Raw genomic sequence first — 19,948 nt, 5'->3', positions numbered from 1 at the left:
TGCTGGAGAGGGTGTGGAGAAAAGGGAACCCTCTTACACTGTTGGTGGGAATGCAAACTAGTACAGCCACTATGGAAAACAGTGTGGAGATTCCTTAAAAAACTGGAAATAGAACTGCCACATGACCCAGCAATCCCACTTTTGGGCATACACACTGAGGAAACCAGATCTGAAAGAGACACGTGCACCCCAATGTTCATCACAGCACTGTTTATAATAGCCAGGACATGGAAGCAACCTAGATGCCCATCAGCAGATGAATGGATAAGGAAGCTGTGGTACATATACACCATGGAATATTACTCAGCTGTCAAAAAGAATTCATTTGAATCAGTCCTAATGAGATGGATGAAACTGGAGCCCATTATACAGAGTGAAGTAAGCCAGAAAGATAAAGAACATTACAGCATACTAACACATATATATGGAATTTAGAAAGATGGTAATGATAACCCTATATGCAAAACAGAAAAAGAGACACAGAAATACAGAACAGACTTTTGAACTCTGTGGGAGAATGTGAGGGTGGGATGTTTCAAAAGAACAGCATGTATACTATCTATGGTGAAACAGATCACCAGCCCAGGTGGGATGCATGAGACAAGTGCTCGGGCCTGGTGCACTGGGAAGACCCAGAGGAGTCGGGTGAAGAGGGAGGTGGGAGGGGGGATCGGGATGGGGAATAAGTGTAAATCTATGGCTGATTCATATCAATGTATGACAAAACCCACTGAAATGTTGTGAAGTAATTAGCCTCCAACTAATAAAAAAATTAAAAAAAAAAAAAATGTCACATAGAGCAGTGAATGAACTCAAGGCTCAAGATTAAATACAGAGTCTAAAAATAGTTTGTAGATATATTCTGCTAAACTCTGAGCATCCCATCTACTAAAAATATTATAGTAGATAAAGGTAAATATAAGCCATGGGTGTAAACTCCAAAAGTTTTTTTTTTTTTTCCTTTCATTTTTCAAGGAATAAAGGGCAAGCATGGAATTCAAGTTCCTATAAAAGTCTTTGGTGATTAAGGTGATCAAAAAAACAAGCAGTCTAGTTCTCCAAAGAGATATAAATATAGGATGGAGGCTCATTTGTATGAGGGAAGGTGGTAAGAATTTCATCTTCATGTACACAAGTGATTTGATTATTTCTTTATTTTCCATTTACTTGGAGAGAGGACAAGAGTTCTAACTTAAAATCTGTGCTGGTACTAGAAATGTTTACATTTGTATTTATTGATTAAATTATCAGTGAGTAAAACTCATATCCAAAATGTAGAAATGATGGAGTGTGTCTTACCTAGAATAGGCCTTTAACAAATTTAACTCATAATTTTAATTGGTACCCTGCTACATTCAAATTCTGTAACAGAGTTCTCTTGGTGGTGGTTTACTGGTTTAGTTGCTAAGCTGTGTCCGACTCTTGCGACCCCATAGACTGTAGACTGCCAGGCTCCTCTGTTCATGGGATTTTCCAGGCAAGAATACTGGAGTGGGTTGCCATTTCCTTCTCCAGGGGATCTTCTGGACCCAGGAATTGGGCCCGGGTCTCCTGCATTGCAAGTGGACTCCTGCATTGCAGACAGATTCTTTACCAACTGAGCTACCAGGGAAGCCTGGTAGAGTTCTCTTAATAGAGCTAAATCATATTACCTTAAACTAATATAATTTTTACTCAAATTCTGAAACATTCTACACATGTTGAGTACAGTGAGCTCCTCTATTACTTAGGAGCACATTGAAAGAAAAAAAAAATCATTGTGACAGTATGAACGGTTGCCCCAAACAGCCCTTGTGCTTTTAGAAAATGGAGCTTGAGCTTAAGCCAGTCAGTAGGAAACAGAATTACCTGAAGCGTAAATTCTAAGCTTTATACACATTCAAGGGAAGACTGTCTAACACAGCCTTGCCATTTTTTAAAAAAATGATCCAACTAATACACACACAGAAAGAGGAAAATAGAAATCTAGAACCTAAAAAATTTTAATTAAAAAAAATTAGATACAAATATGCTATCCAAAGTAAATAATTATTTCAGTCTTGAGAACAATTAAAACTTTAATGACAACATGAGAAACATGTTAGAATAAGAAGTATCCATATCCTAAATTTGTGCCAATAATAATTCCTTATAACTCCAAATGAATCTCATCTTACAAAGGATTTTCATTTTCAAAACATGTGAAAAGGCAGAAAAGATATAATCTTCATTTATGATTCTCAGGGAGGTTAGGAGACTTTCCCAGATGATATAATATTTGTAAGTTGAGCAAGTAGGTTTAGAATTTAGGTCTTTTGTCAACCTATCCAGTACGTTTCCCACAATAAAAACATTTCAATAGGGAATTAACAAACCATATACAGAGTAATATTCAATAAATGGATACAGGGCTTTCCTGGTGACTCAGTGGTAAAGTGCAGGAGACATGGGTTTGATCCCTGATCCAGGAAGATCCCACATGCTGAGGAGCATCTAGGCTTGTGTCCCATACTACTAAGCTTGTGCTCCACAGCCTGGAACCATAACTACTGAAGCCCAAGTGCCCTAGGGCCTGTGCCCTGCAACAAAAGTCCACGCAGCAAAGAAGATTCAGCACAGGCAAATTAAATATATTAATTACCTAAATTTTAAAAATAGATTATAGATACTTGTATGTTATTTCATTTGTCTATACCAGACAGATTTAGTTCATTTTTTTTAGTGACTAACTTTTGGCATAAAACTTGTACAAATGAAAAAAAAAAAATTCCCATCTTTCAGAGATAGTTTTTAGAAAGAACATCATAAGTTTTTCTAAATATTAACATATATATCTCAGACAATTTATTTACCAACTCTTCCTTCTTAGATTTTTGTCTGTTTGTTTGTTTCGGATAAAGCCCAATGGTACACGTACTATATGAATAGGTAGTAGTATAATCTAAGACAGAAAATAGCACTGCTGTGAAAGTTCTTCATTTGTTTCAACACTAAAGTAATTACTGTAGCAAAGACTTGCTCATTTATCATTTCCTGTTGTCTTTGCTATTATTCCAAGTTGTCTTTTAAAACAAATATCCTCATTGTCCTTGTTGCAAAACCAATAACTTTATTTCACTAGGTATGAGAGCAAGGCCGTGCAGTCAAGTTCATTCCCCATTCCAAGGAGGATCTGTGCCTGGGAGCCGCTAAACTAACACACATAGGTGTCCTTTCCTGAGAAAGGTCTAGCTGAGTTCTAGTGTGCCTTTTATGAGGCTTCTCCAGGCTCACCTCCATTTTCAACTATGAAAGTTTTCATGAACACCTGAGATCTACAGCCATTATCAAGCATGTGGTTCCATGAACAACACAATTTCAGCCTTAAGAATTGCTGTTGGACACTTAAATAGAATTTAGCCAGCCTAATTTTAAATATATTCCTCTGAATCAGGTTTATAAAGATTTCTACTGAAGAAGTGCCAGATAATAAAAGAAGCTTTGAAATAGTTGCTGTTGCCTCCTCAGAGAATGTCATTAAAGATCTTTCAAAGGCAATGTTTGGCTCAGCGATTTAGTCAAAATGTTTTAAGGAGTAACTAATATGAACACATCTGCCTACAATGCGGGAGACCTGGGTTCTATCCCTGGGTCAGGAAGATCCCCTGGAGAAGGAAATGGCAACCCACTCCAGTACTCTTGCCTGGAAAACCCCGTGGATGGAAGAGCCTGGTAGACTATAGTCCATGGGGTCGCAAAGAATTGGACACGACTGAGCGACTTGACCTTCACCTTAATATGAACACAAGGATGACACAGCTTTGCAGTGAAACAGAGCAGGGACCTGGGTTATCAGACTACCAGCCAAGAATACTGCATAAGATACGGATCCAGTTATGACTAGGGGACTTTCCTTAGTAACTTAGGACAACTAAGAGTATAACTTCCTTTTTAGCTAGATGCATTTTCATCATTCAGAAAATGCACTCATTCTTATTGTAAAGACATTCAGAAACAGACATTCCTTCCTATTTGTAAAGCTCTAAAGGATATTTCTATTTATAAGACAACCATCGTTTTTTAAAAAAGACCGTATGTTTCAAACAGTAAGATAAAAAGAAACTTGGACTAAGCCAGTGATCCTTGATTTAGGGTTATGTCTCCTCTGTGGCACGGGAAAACTGAGAAATGATTAGAGGACCCAGTTGCAGACTTCATGGTGTCACTTAATGTCTAGAACCTAAGTAATGTATATGCGTGTGTACTAAGTTGCTCCAGTTGTGTCTGACTCTGTGACACTCTGGACTGTAGCCCGCCAGGCTCCTCTCTCCATGGGGATTCTCTAGGCAAGAATATTGGAGTGGGTTTCCATGCCAGTATTCCAGGGGATCTTCCTGACCCAGGGATTGAACCCTCGTCTTTTATGTCTCCTGCATTGGCAGGCAGGTTCTTTACCCACTGAGCCACCTGGGAAGCCCTACTTTCCTATAATTTCTAACACCATTAAGCAGGGTTTGCAAACCTTGACACTATTGGCACTTTTGGCTAGATAATTCCTTGTTGTGGGGACCTGTCCTCTACATTGTAAGATGTTTAGTATAGCAGCAACCCTGGCCTCCACCTACTAGATGTGCGTGTACCTCCTCATCCCCAGACAATTAAAAATGCCTCTAGAAATTGTCAACTGTTGCCCCGGTTGAGAATCACTGGCACAAGGAAATGGTCAATGACTTTCCCTCAAGACCATGCTTTTTGTTTTTTTTTTTTTATTTTTTTTTTTAAGATCATGCTTTTTGAACTAAAGTTGTGTATTTGATTATAGAATCCTAAATCCAGAAAGACTTCATTATAATATAATTTTACTTTCAAATTTTACTGATGAGAAAACTTAAGATTCTTAGAGGCTAAATACCCGTCTAAGTTTCAATGAGGTAGGTTAGAATAAAGATGACACTAAGTCAAAATTTTTGCATTCCTATTCCAGGCTCTTTCTCCTACAAAATGCTCTTTGTAAGTTATTTGCTCTGAAATTAAAATAAAATTAAGAAATAAATATGGCTACCTATATCCTTGGAGAATATCCTTGCAGAGAATTTAAAACAGTAGACAATACACATAAAATTTCTACTTGATTTTGGAAAGAGCTAAGTGATCCTATTCCAGTATATGATTTTCCTGATATGATGATGATAATAATCATGATTATAATGAAGATGCCAGTGGTTTTCTTAGGATAACATTACAATTAGCTGTATTTCCTAAGCATATACCAATTCATGGCTAATGTGAACAGCTAAGAAGCATATTAAATTGCAGAAAGCAGTCAGCTTGAATGTTAGAATAGACTCTCAACAGTATGCTTAGATAAGTGAGAGGTAATGGTTGTCTATCACTGTTGATGGGTGCCCTGCCTACTATTAATTATTTTGCATGTAGAAGACAGTGTGGACACTTTCTTTAAATGACTGTACAGATAAGTTTCCCTTGCCTGCCTGTTGGCTCCTCCTCATATTTCTATCACTACATTTCATTAAAAAATCAGAAACAAAGGCATATGTCCCAACTGTGGGGAAGGGTGAGTGGCTGGGGTTTGGAGATAGGAGTGAGATTTGCTCGGAGATCATCTCAAACAACTAGAAACCTTCAACTTCCCTGGGGCTCTTTAAATAATGGAAAAATAAATAGGAGAAAACCCACTGGTGCAAGATTTGTAGAATAATTGTGACAGTACATGAACAGTCAATCTGCAGAAGTGAATTTGGATGTGTACTGCCTGACAAAACACTAATTGCCTGTTGGTTTAAACTCTGTAGACTAATAACATGATCTTTCTGGAATACTTAATTTCTGGAGGACAAATGGAGCTTGTTTATAGGCTTCATTTTCTGAACGATTTTTAAAATTTTATTCAAAAAATTTTTTAGTTAAACAGACATTGATTTCTGTTATTAAATGAAATGCTCTCGGGAAGAGGTTTTCTGATGTATGGCTGGCTTTGGGTCTTAGAAAATGTGAAAGATAAAAGCAATGCATGCGTGCTAAAGTCGCTTTAGTCATGTCTGACTCTTTGCGGTCCCACGGACTATAGCCAGCCAGGCTCTTCTGTCCATGGAATTCTCCAGGCAAGAATACTGCAGTGAGTTGCCATGAGCTCGTCCAGGGATCTTCCTGCCCCAGGGATGGAAATTGTGTCTCCTTTCTCCTGTATCAATCGGCAGGGGGGGTTCTTTACCACCAGCACCACCTAAAAGCAGTCGATTTTTTTTTTTTTTAATTTGGCCTTGAATATATGTTATAGAAAATGGCAATCCACTCCGGTATTCCTGCCTGGAAAATTCCATGGACAGAAGAGCCTAGTGGCCTACAGTCAGTCCATGAGTTGCAAAGAGTCAGACGTGACTGACCAAGTAACACTTTCATATGTTACAGGAATATTATATAACACTACCAAACACTGATGATTCATTCACAGTTCCCCACAGAATCCTCCATCTCATTCTGTTTGGAATAATAAATAAACTTGCTCTGTTTGCATTAATGAAAGGAAACATTAACAATGTCACCATAAAGGAAATTTATTGGCATAAATGCTAGGAATTATTTTAGGATACACCCAAAATATTAAACTTGCTTTCTAAGATTTACTCATTTTTCTTAGTTATTGGTCAAACCTCTTTGAGTTATATGTTAAGGAAGGGCTTTGAAAGATAACTTTGCATAAAAACTTTTGCAACTTTCAAAACGTAGGAGGACCTATCAACCCAATATGGTTAATATTGATACTCATACCAATATTGTAATTTCTTGGGGGAAAATCCCAGAGGAACTCAGAAGTAGGAAGAAGGGATTGCCCTGTGCTTTTCCGGAGCACTAGAAAGTCTTAAAGTCATGAGTTGGCTTTTGGGAGAGCATGTCTAAACTTTACTATATCTAGAAAAATAGGTAGATTGGATAAGAACACCCAGAAATGGAAACTCATCAAAGGAGAGTTACATAGGCCAATAGTGTTACTGTTAAGTGCTAACCATGGAAGAGGAAATCCTGGCTAAAGGCACTTATTATCTATATAAATTTGAAGACAAGAATATCTCTATTGTATAGCCTTTTGTATCAGGCTGTCTTGGTTTGATTCCTTAAACATATAAAGAAAATACGCTCTGTTCAGATTCACTAAATGACCTCATTATAACTGGGCTTCTTGGAGAATTCAACTCTAAGAAGAGAATGCATTGGCTGAGGAACCAAGAGCTCTAGACAATTCTATCTTATTGCAACTCTATACACTGACATTGAATCTTGGTTTACCGGGGAGGTAACAGCTTACTTTTAGAGTGTTGAAAACATAGATCTCTGAGTCCACAAGTCTAAGAGATCTGTCATGAATTTAGTAAATATCCAATTCTTGCGCTGTCCTATCCCAATAGTCTTCCCCCTGCTCCATGGCTCAGATGGTAAAGAATCTGCCTACAATGCAGGAGACCCAGGTTCCATCCCTGGGTCAGGAAGATTCCCTGGAGAAGAAAATGGCTACCTACTCTAGTATTCCTGCCTGGAGAATCCCATGGACAGAGGAGGCTGGTGGGCTACAGTGCATGGGGTGGCAAAGAGTGGGACACGACTGAGAGATTAACACTTTCATTTTCACTATGCCAGTTGCCTATCTCTACCAATTCATCATCTCCACTATGTGATGTGCTGCGCTTGCTGGTTCTCTGCCCTTGACTAAACTTGTCTCTGTCTCCCAACTCCAGCCACTTCCCAAAGCTCACCTGGAACTGTGCTCCATAATTGGCAAAATCCCCTCTATCGTCAGATCTGTCACTCAAATTCTCATCTCTCTTCTTGCATACTGAAGCACTAGCTTTCCCTGAGAGTACCAAGTCCCTTCAGCTTTCAGGACTCAGAGGTGGGGATGGCAAGCTTTCCTCTTTGGTCCTCCTTACTATTTTCAGGTTACATTCCTCAAGCCTTATTACAGATCTTCGTGCACTTTTATGCCTAGAGTTTAGCTCATAAGTTAGATTTCTCTTGGCTCCATCTGAGTTCAGACTGAAAGTCTGGGCGTCTTACAAATGATCAACTAGAGGGAATAAGCTACAACCCATAAAATGAGTAACAGTGTTTAGAAATGCATTTTCTCTGAGACATTTTAGTTTTTCAGATATTTTAAAATATTTTTAGTTGATTATGTTTGTATACAGTCTCAAATTGTCAAGATGTGAGAAATGAATTTTTAATGTGCTTGATAATGTGGGTTCATATATTTGGGGCATGTCAGACTCATTAACAAAAGAAGTAAATCAAAGTGCTGTAGATATTTTGGGTTTTTTGAAACTGCTTGAATTCTAGATATTAGTTTTATGGAGAACTATGTGTCTTGAAATTATACAGAGAATTTGAACATATCCTGCTCTTCTTTCAGTTTCACATATTCTATCCATACTTAAACTACTGTTCCTTAGGAACAGAAATGTCATGTTTGAGGTAAAAAGGTAAACCATCGTGGAGAATTATTTCACTTTCATCAGTGATACCTAGATGTTTGAATTCAAACAGTTTTTCCTCTTTCCTAGGCCAAGAAGACTTGTTTTTCCTTGATGGTCAGTTTTTGTTAAAACTATTTATTCTGACTTTGACACTTTCCCTAAATACTCTGCACAAGTGGAAAAAATTCTTGTATACTCTGGGATATAAATGACTAATTTTAAAGCTCAACTAGAAAAAAAAAAGTGACACCAAGATCTTGAAGTCCTGTCAAATGTTATGTCCTCTTATTAAATTCCTATTTGGATCACATAGTGTAATAATCTGGTGACCACGTTTTTTAAATGATCAAAATATACCATACATAACATTGTGTTGACTAGAGGAAAACTGAAAAAATGACCATGTGATAAATTTGACATACTAACATGTCAAAGACTTAGAGATAGCAGGTGCTTAATAAGTGTTTCTTTATAGGTGAATTAAAAAATCAGCCAAAGGATCTTGCAATAAGTTGTTATATGACTTGGGTAGGAAAAAATAAAACTTTTGTACTTTTATGATCTTATAAATGACAGTATATGTATAAAAACTCTGAACCCATATGTGAATAGACCATGTCCCATACAATGTGTTACATTTCCCATAAAATAAATTCTTTTAAGTTGTCAGACCAAAAGGAAACTAACAGCAATAGCTAGCTTACTTGCTCCTTGCTAATGCCTTATGTAACATCTTTCTTTCTTTCTTTTTTTTTTTGTATAATTGCTTTACAATGGTGTGATAGTTTCTGCTGTACAGCAAAGTGAATCAGCTATATGTATATATATATCCCTTCCCTCTTGAGCTCCCGCTTCCCTCAACCCCAGCCCTCTCGGTCATCAGAGAGCACTGAGCTGAGCTTCCTATGCTATATGGCAGCTTTCCACTAGCCAATTATTTTACACATGATAGTGTCCATAGGCAGATGAATGGATAAAGAAGATGTGGTACACATATAAAATACAACATTGCTCTGCCATAAAAAGGAATGAAACTGGGTTATTTGTAGTGATGTGGATGGACATAGAGTCTGTCATATAAAGTGAAATAAGTAAGAAAGAGAAAAACAAATATCGTGTATTAACACGTATATATGGAATCTAGAAAAATGGTACAGATGAACCTACTTCCAGAAAAGAATAGAGATGCAGACATAGAGAATGGACATATGGACACAGGAGATGGGGAAGGGAGAGATGGGATGAATGAGGAGAGTAGCATTGACACATAACACTTACATTTCATCTCAGCTCAAACTTCAGCTCTGTGGGAGTAGGCTTATTACTGAACAGATAAAGAAACTGAGGCTCAGAATGGTTAACTAACTGATTCAAGTTTAAATAAGCAACAATAACATGGCCGGTGTTTCAACTCAGCCCTGTCTGATTTATAATGGCTTTAACCACTAAACTGGCTGCCACACCTTCATGGGAGGGAAAAGTTGATAAGAAACACCTCATGGTGAACAATTTGTTTTAGAAAAAAAGTGTTTCAAATAGGAAAAAAAAAAAGTGCACATAAATGATGCAGGGTGCTTTTATGAACTGGGGCATAAACACAAAGTTTTCCAGCATGTCTAGCAAGGCCCAAGGCAACTCTTCAGTAGAAAACCTTCATGTGTATTGCAAATACTATTTCTGTGTTTATCTATAACCATGAACATAACATTATATTACAGATGACTGGCTACATGATTTTATGGGGAAAACAATGAAAGCACAGAAGTTCAAGAGAGCAGGAAAAATTGTGAGTTAGAGTTCATAGAAAGCTTTATGAATTTTGCAGTACTCTAAATCCCAGAGGGGAAAATACTCAAATTGAGACACTTTCCCTCAGAAATCTTGAAAAAATCTTGACATCTTAATTCATTTCCTGAACTTAAATATTCTAGGCTAGTCTGGTGGCACTGTAATAGCCCAGGCAAACATTTTTATTTATTTCACTGTTGATACCAATATTTGTGCTACAAGCTGCTGTCTGTATTTGCTGCTATTTATTTATTTATTTCCTACAGATCAAATTATTGGCCTAGACATAACATGCTTTCCAGTGAAGTGTTCCTTGTGTTCACAAGCAAATAGAAAAAGCTTCCATTTTAAATGCAGATTTTTGCCACATGACTGAATTAGTTTGTATTAAAAATATGATATGTAATCACTTGGCATTCATATATATATATATATGGTGGAAGGGCAATCAAGGCAAATAGTAAATAAATCAAGCAAGTGCCTTTTTTGCATGGATGGATGGTCAATACGTCAAAATACTGCATCCAGCTCCAGGTCAACCATTTAGTGTCTTTGAGCTATGATTTTATTTCCCCTAACTATTTCTAACACTATTTTATTGAATTGATGTTAAAGCAAATAAGGTAATGTGGATGCATCTTTGTAAAACTACAAAGTGTCACACACACACATTTTCTATTAATGCAGGATTACTTGGTAACAAATCCTGTTCCCTTTGGCGTCTCCCGTGTATGTGGATAAATAGGAAACAGAACAGGAGAATTTAAAGCCAAACAATATAGTGCTTATAATATAAAGACATAAATTCAAAGAGAAGAGTAACTCTGGAGCATCTCACAGCAATGGGGATATCATGGTGAAACAGTTTTGACTCTGGATTCAAAAGGGGTTAACCTTTAAAGTGTAGTGTCAGTCCCAAAGCCTCTAAGAAAGTTAGGTAGTGACGCTTCTCACCTGATCTCTCACCATTCACATTTTGCTGGAATCTGAAATTAGCAAAGATGCTTTGAGCCTTAGCTCTATCACACAGTCTTTTTACTTAATCTTCCTGAACCTCCATTTCTCACCTGTCAAATGAATATAATATCTCCCTCACATTTCGGTTGTCAAGACTGAAGGAGACAATATATGTGAAAAGCCTTTGTAAATTGCAATGGCTTCTACAGAGAACAAGTTATTATGACAATTCACTTAGGCTATCTAGATACCCTTTCAAGATGTCAGTTTCCTCTTAATGTAGAAAAATGGGTTGATGGAATAATAATAGGATGGATAGAATTTGGTTTAAATGTGTAATTCTGGTTATTTTCTTCCATATTTCAGACCTGGGCTTAATATCTAAGTTATTGCTTAAAGATAAGGAAAAGAGAACATTTCCTAAAAATTAATCTTGCCTAAATTTTATAAGAAATAGTGAACAACCCAGCGTAACGTAGATCAAGTAGACACATGGACTCCATAACTAGACTCAGAGCTAAGAAGAGTCTGGCTCCCTCCCTAGAGTGGGAAAAGTCCCTCAGGACTTATTTTCCTCATTAACAACTAATAAAAACAGGGGGATTTCTCTCCCCCATATACAGACTGTAATCTAACATATCCTTTATCTTTACTCAAGCTTTCTGACTGTTCTATTATCCTGTTGAACCTGTAGCTACATGAGAAAGACAGACTGAGTATGCTTTCTCTTGGAGCTATTTTCCTCAGTATTCTGGGTTATTTATTTTTCAATTTGAAAACATACATGAATGTAACTAATTACTTTAGTCTGCCACAGGAACCCTATCATTGAGTTATACATATTTTAATGCTATGGTCTAGAATGATATCAAAAATTGATTTAAAAGTCCCCAGCCATATAAAGAGACTCTTGGCATATTTTATAAAAATCACTGTTGAAGATCTTATCCATTCTATATTTTCCAGTGATGCCTTATAAGATCTACACTAAATATTTCCTTAGAATTTAGTTCCAAAGAAACGGTGGCCTCTGAACTGATTATTTTGATCAGACAGTGAAAGAGCTAAGCTTCATTTTAGCAGAGATTTCCATTGATATGTTCACCTTTGTAAAGCTCAGGACATCAGAATGCATATAACAGACCAAATATTTGTTGAATGAATTGATTCAATCATGATTTCTCTTTTCATATTGATTGCAAGAATGCTTAGGGCTAAATGCAGTAACTCTAATAGTCTATGTTGCTGATATATTTATTTTCCTCAACAGTTCTGCTTTTATGTTTTCAATTTCTCTTTAAAAAAGTTCATTGACTATATTTTAATTGTAAGTTGCTGCAAATACTTTTGGAAATCAGTACAGAATGGCATTAAAAAATATATTTTATTTTCCAGATGATAAAAGACAGACTAGTTTAATTTCATGATTGTTTTGCTTGTTTTTTTTTTACATCTAATAACTTATAAAATTAAGCATATTTTTACCAGAAAAAATATATAGTTATTTTTATGAAGCATGACCAGACTTTTAGACAGAAAAGCAACCCAATCAGAAAATACACATATCAGATGAAGAAAAACAAAATAGTTGCACTTCATTTCTTTTTTCATTACAAGACATGAGGGCAACACACACATACACACATCTATGAAGACAATGTCGCAGATTTCAAGAGATATAAAATATTTGCTATTTAAAAACTTCCAGAAGGAAGGTTTAATATTAGCATTTTGAAACAATGGAAATCCCTGAAAGCCCCAGCTTTGTGGTTTTATAAAATTGTGTTCTCTGAACCTTCCTGCTAGTGAACAAGAAGACCTAAATCTAAGCCCATGTTAGACTGATGAAGGGAGAATAGCATTAAGTGGCTTGTTTAGCTCATCAGACAGGGATCCTGTCTGCCTTGAAACAAAGAGACCCAAAGCTCTTGATTCAGGACTCACTAATGCCTTGAGTCTCATTAAAGAAGAAAGGGCAAAATAGAGACCCAAGTCAGACACAATCAGCAAGTGCTGCCGACCGGGATGATAGGACAAGTTTTTTGGTTTTTAGTGTCCATTTCAGGTTTGTGCCTGGAAGAGCCTGGGGATTCACGGCTCTGCATAAGCCCAGTCAGGATCTAGTCTTGCTGGGGGCATGGTTCTCGTGGTTTGCATTCATTTTTTCATAAATGAGCCCCTACTAGTCCTTACTTGGAGTTTCTCTTTTTAAGGTTATATAAAAAATGAGACACAGTATATTTATTTTTAGATTTAGGCTTTCTTTAAAGTGTATTTCCATTTTTGTAATCATATATATGTGTTATTATATTAACAGCTTCAAGGTACGCTCAAAGTGAAGAAAGTAGGGGGAAGCTAAAAGTTTTAAAGTATATATTAAAGACAGGTAAGGAAAAAAAGGAGAACGCATTAAAGATCTGTACCTCTCTGTGGTATGAGAGCACATGAATGTTTGTCTAACAGGGGAAGTGAAGGACATTAAATTAGCTGTGAGCACTAGCAAACTTCTAGGAAAAGGAGTCACCCAGTTCCTGTTTTCCCTCCTTGAGGAGTTTTGAGCTTGTGAAACAAATTAAGAGGACAATAACTACCGAGTCTCCATTTGGTGCCCTTTTACTTTTTCTAAAGCTTGAGTCCCAAAATTCAGGAAAATTCAAATACTATGGGAAGCTTGGAAATGCTGAAAAGTGAAAGTGAAAGTCGCTTAGTCGTGTCCAACTCTTTGCGACCCCATGGACAATACAGTCCAGCAGTATTCTCCATGGAATACTGGAATTCTCCAGGTCAGAATACTGGAGTGGGTAGCCTTTCCTTTCTCCAGGGGATCTTCCCAACCCAGGGACTGAACCCAGGTCTCCCACATTGCAGGCAGATTCTTTACCAGCTGAGCCACAAAGGAAGTCCTAGAAAGGCTGAGGGACATGACTATTTTTTGGACACAGGAGCCCGGCAGGCTACAGTCCATGGGGTCGCAAAAAGTCGGACACGATTGAGCGACTAAGCACACACAGCATGACTATTATTTAATGTCTAAAAAGTGTATGAAAGTGAAAGTGAAAGTGAAGTTGCTCAGTCGTGTCTGACTCTTTGTGACCCTATGGACTGCAGCCCACCAGGCTCCTCCATCCATGGGATTCTCCAGTCAAGAGTACTGGAGTGGGTTGCCAGTGTATATATTACATTTTAATAAGATCACTGATGAAGATAAACATCTAAATTAAATCCAGGGGAATTTTAAAGTGTGCAATCAATGTTTAATTAGAAATTGCAAGCTTCCATTGACATTATCTTTGTTCCTGTCTTAAATCTGGATTTCAACACATGTTATTTTTAAACTTTACTTTTTATCTCAAAAGTTTCTCTTTAGGATTTACTAGATAAGTCTGATGTCAAATTAGAACATCTTTGACAACATTGAGTGTCTAGGTAGTTTTCATTTGCATGTACTTAAAAACACAGTATTATGTTCAGTAAAGACATAGATAGGAAAGAAACAATGTCAACTAAAAACATTGACACTGAAGACCAGAGATGATCTGTTTGAAACCAAACTCAAATATAAAATATTTTTTGGAATAAAAATTCAGCTTCCCAAACTGTTTGAAAATGGATAAACCATTAATATGCAGTATGCATAATGTTGAGAGAATTGCATACTCCATTCCATTTATTGATACAAATTTATACATGCAAATATATTTGCACACTGAGGCTAATCAACTTGAACTGTTCTTTGTTTCAGAGACAAAATTCTCAGGATGAGGTTTGATTTTCCTATGAGTTCAATGGAGAAGATATTCACAAAATGTAACATTTTTGATGATTTTTTTCTAAATGAATTACTTTACAAAACAGGTATAAAAATATTTTAAGTGCATTTAGTAACTTACTCCTTGTATAAAAGTGAGATTCTTATAAAATCTCCAAATATTTTAGGCTACAGTAAAATTAAATATGTCAGATGGTGATTTAAAATGCCAATATATAGTTATTATTTATAATAAAATATAGAATTTAAATTTGACATCATTTAATATGTAAAACATGCTATTAGCTCCAGACTTCAATGTCCCATTATTATCTTTCATCACTTTCAGTATTTTCCTATAGATCAGCAGATTCCAAAGCACATTCTTGGTGACACTAGCAATGAAAACTATGCCACAAAAAATGTGTTATTCATCAATAAGTTTGATAAAAGCTATGTGTTATGAGGAATTATTCACAACTGTGTTGTGTGTGATAATGACATAATTTTATTTCAAAAGAGTTGGTCTTTTAGAGATGTAAGCTAAAGTATTTATGAATAAAATGATGCAATTTCTGGAATGATTTCCACATATTTTGAAAGTGGAGAAAGACGGGTGTGGGGATGGGGTTAGGTCAGCCGTGGATTGATGCTACTCGGTTTGAGTGATGAGTACTTTGGGTTCATTTTACTATATGGCCTACATTTGTGTGTATTTTGTATATATGAGAAATTCTGCACAAGACATAAAAAGCATTAAATAAATAAAAGATGCATATTTCTGAAAAGTTTTATACTGCACGTAAAAGCTATGAGGAGTTCTAGGTTAAAAAGAAAAAAAAAATCGTTTGTTTATCTGGAATCTTCTCAAACTACTGACCATGGACTCTTCTTTTTGAGGAACATGTATCAATAGGTCTCTTGGACATTTTGGAAACAGCTATACAATATCTATGTAGAACTAATGTCTTTTTCCAAGGATCATTGTTCATGATAATTCCAGACTACTAGAGCACAAAAAAAATTTATTTATGTGTTGAAAATTAAGGTAAAAATGGAAAAATTTTAAAAAGAATTATTTCCAAATTCTGAGGTTTGAAGTATCTATAAGTAAAACATCTAATTTTAAAAAATTTCATCAAGATTTATTATGTGTATAAATATACTGGCAGAAATAGTGCTAAAGGAAATGCAGTTTCAAAAAGAGTGAATAATAGTCCATATTTCAAAAGATAAGCATTTTTTCCATCAGATATTAGCCATAAATCTAGTTATAGATATTTAAAAACTAAATGAAAAACTGTTTTAAAAAAACTGCATATCATTACCAACCTCAATAATTTTATTATATTTTTATCCTAAATTTCTATGAAATTTAAGAATCTGTTAAAAATCATATTTGAATACCTGTAAATTATTTCTCACTCAAGCAAACTATATTAGGCAAAAATATTCCTCAGAATAATATTCTATAATTGTTAAACAAGATTTACATTTCTGCATAAAATGCTTTATAATTTTGCATGTGTCAGAGTATAATTTTACTCTATAAAATTATAAATGTATAATTTTGCATTTTAGTTTCTAAGTAAATTATTTTATTTTTAAAATAAATTAACCATACCTTTTAAACTTTGCATCAGAGTAAAGACGGCCTGTATTACTATTTATAAATGTCCTTTCTTTCCAACTTTTTTAGAGACTAGAAGACTTCTTTATTGTTGACTTTTATAAAAATTCAAACTAGAACATTTGCATTAATTACAATATACTGCCAAAAATTGCATTAATTTCCATTGATGCCCATTAATTTGATAAATGTTTTGTCATTTGTACTATTTGCGCTGTCAAAACAAGTTAATTATATCTTACTGACATTTTTGACAATTGCTTTAACTGCAAAAAAAAAGTATCTTATTTGCTTCTACAAAAATTCAATCTTATCTACTGAAAATCTGAAGTAAAGCAAGAGAAAAATAGCCCATGTCAGGAGTCTTACAAGATCAACTTAGGATCAATGGTAAACGATGATTCCTCAGAATTCTTTAATAGTAGTGTTCATATTTTGTAGTAGAAAATATTATGTACCTGCATAATCTGTTCTTGCATAATGCCCATCTTCAGATTTAATAGTTGTAGTTGTGTTATCTGTGTTAAAAAAATTAACAATAAAGATTGATTAACTTGTTACCCAGATATCTTTCTAACAGTATTTTCATTACAATTAAGGAATTTTCAAATATATTTCTAAGCAATCTTTACACAAAACAGATTTATAATATCAATTTCTGTTTAAGAGTGACAAATAGAAAGATATAGACTTTCTAATGCTTAGGGCAAGGAGAAGTTTCAAACTATAACTGAGATAAGTTGGGTAAAAAAATAACAAATCAAAACCCAAGAAAATATTTGTTTCTGAACAAGAAACAAAATAGAGGACATTCTGGGACATCCCACTTATAAAAATGAACTTGACATATTTCTATTGACTCAATATATAAAAATGGTGTGATTTGCTTTTATTTCAATGTTATATAATAAATCTTTATATTCTTTGCTAAACATGATTTTAACTTTCTTTTTACCGTGTTCAAGGAGTGTATCTACAATCTCTTGAATATTGGACTCAGTGTTGATGGCATTGTGAAGACGCAGTGCCATTATACAGAAAAAAAGTATGGACTGTTGCCAATAGGCCCTATGATCACCACAATTGCTACAGTAAAATTTACTGTCCATTGTAAACCAAACTTGTCTTTCAAAAATGAAGTCCCTGCCTATTAAGGGATTATCTCCACTTTTCATTGCTATGTAAAGACTGAGTGACGTGAAGTGAAAGTCGCTCAGTATGTCTGACTCTTTGCGACCCCATGGACTATACAGTCCAGGGAACTCTCTAGGCCAGAATACTGGAGTGGGTAGCCCTTCCCTTCTCCAGGGGATCGTCCCATCCCAGGGATCCCATGTCTCCCGCATTGCAGGCAGATTCTTTACCAGCTGAGCCACAAGGGAAGCTCATGCAAAAACTAAAGATATTCTTTAAAATGAATTTTGGTGTGAGTATTACCTTGACATCGACCCAATGACATGACTTCAATTTTCTCCTGTTTCTGACATGATGCTTCTTTGATTTGACATGCATTGTCGTAAGATTTCCCATCAGAAGCACAGAGGGGATTGAAGTTGGTTTGAGAACAGTCAATGTTGCACACACACCTAGAGGGAGAGAGAAATAAAATGTGCAACATCAATGGTGTTGTTACCACATTATAAATCAAACACAAAGAGGAAGAACTGCTAGGCTGGCAAAATGCAAGTTGGCAAAATTGAATTATATCCTTCCAGGGGAAGTTCCTTCACTCTTCTACCTGAGATGAAAGGAAACATAGAACTAATCGAAAATAATTCAAAAGACTGAGCAATGGATAAAAAATAAAAAAGGGGAAACTCAGAAAATAATCATCAGTTAATCTCTGCCACTGGAACTTTTAAAACACGTACATAAACTTCCCTGCTGATGCCTGCAGAATTTGAATAGGCTGAAGTAGCCATGAAATTCTGCTTTACAATTTCCTTAACTGAAATCTACTGTGTTACTTCTTTTCTCAGGATATTTGAATGGTGAAAGCTTGAGGAAAATGACTCAGAGGACATTTCAGAGAATGTACACATGGAGATTATTTGGAATGAAATCAGGAGTTAAATTTCTTCAGCATATATGAAGATACACATAAGATGTGCTAAATAGCAATGGTCAGTGGTCCTTAGTATTTTGAGGAGATCACCAAACCCTGTGAGAATCAAATAAAAGGTATAGACCTCTCCTCAGAAATACTGTACTCATGTAAACAACTCTGCATAATATTTTAAGGGTTTCATGGGCCCCTTATAGTCTATGCCATTAATCTCTTTCCCAAATACATACTACTCTCTCTGTTTTCAGTTTTAAATAAGTTGATTATCAGTCATGGTTTTAATAGATTTCTTAATAGAAATAAAAATTTGGTGAATTAATGAAAATTAGTTTACTTGAATTAAGAGAAATAGATATTTTAAAGCAAGCTTCTTAGGACTTTTCCTATGTCCTTGTATTTTACAATCTACTTTTTCACTCAGAATATTGTGTTTATGTGTGCAAATATGTTACTGCCTTAGAATATAAACTCTTGTTTAAAATTTTTATTAATATTTATATTACTTTTCTAAACAGATGATAAGATTCTTGAAGTGATGAGTCACACATTTTACTTCTGTATATTTTACTTGGAGCTGAGCATAGGATGTAAGGATAACAAAAACAAGCAGCTGACAACATGCTGGGTTCTGAACACACATTGCTTTCTTTAATCTTTGCAACAGCCATTTTACAGACCAATGATATTACATAAGGTCAGAGAGCTAGTAAACTGTGGAACAAGGACCCCCCACAGAAATACAATTCCTTTCCACCCACCACAGGCTATGTATTAGTTTCCTGGAAAACTTTTAAACATAGTCGTTTATAAGCAGGTTTCTGGGCCTCCTTCAATCTGGGGCAGGGGAAAGCCTAGGGTTCTGTACTCTTAGTTAATCAGCCTGGCATCAGACTCACTTCCTGGGAATCACTGCTTGATTGGTTTGTTGACTGAGTGAAAGAGGTTTGTCTACACACTAGTGTCTCTCAGAGTGTAGTCTTGAAATCATCTGTATCAGAATTACCTAGATCTTGGTTGAAAATGTTGGCAGATAATGTGCTAATCCATTTATTATTATTATTATTTTTTCGAATAAGAGAATTGCTCTAGGAACACTTGGTTATTCTTAATAGTTCACTTAGGTACAAATAAGAGAGATGGCAACCATCTCTAATGCTTAAGTCTTGAGAGTGGTGTTCCTACCTTGGCCATGATGGTGCTACGTGATGACAGCTACTGGGATCACAATATTGCTTCTTTGGCTGATTCTTGGCATCTGAAAAATCTGAGATCAGGAGCTGCTACATGTTCAAAGAGCTTTTGGTCCTTGTGATAAA

General features: G+C 35.6%; 1 protein-coding gene across 1 annotated transcript in view; it reads right to left on the bottom strand.

Annotated features, from left to right (window-relative positions):
- Window positions 1–19,948, bottom strand: part of TMEFF2 (transmembrane protein with EGF like and two follistatin like domains 2) — a 281,659-nt gene that overhangs the window by 40,606 nt on the left and 221,105 nt on the right. Inside the window, exons 6-7 of the mRNA XM_043910529.1 lie at window positions 18,005–18,153; window positions 17,026–17,085 (exon numbers count right to left, since the gene is read on the bottom strand). Of these exons, the coding sequence (XP_043766464.1) occupies window positions 17,026–17,085; window positions 18,005–18,153 (209 nt within the window). The remainder of the gene's footprint in view (window positions 1–17,025; window positions 17,086–18,004; window positions 18,154–19,948) is intronic.

Source organism: Cervus elaphus, chromosome 8 (genome assembly GCF_910594005.1).
Source record: "Cervus elaphus chromosome 8, mCerEla1.1, whole genome shotgun sequence".
Taxonomy (NCBI): Eukaryota; Metazoa; Chordata; class Mammalia; order Artiodactyla; family Cervidae; genus Cervus; species Cervus elaphus.
This window is presented reverse-complemented; position numbering and strand designations above follow the sequence as displayed.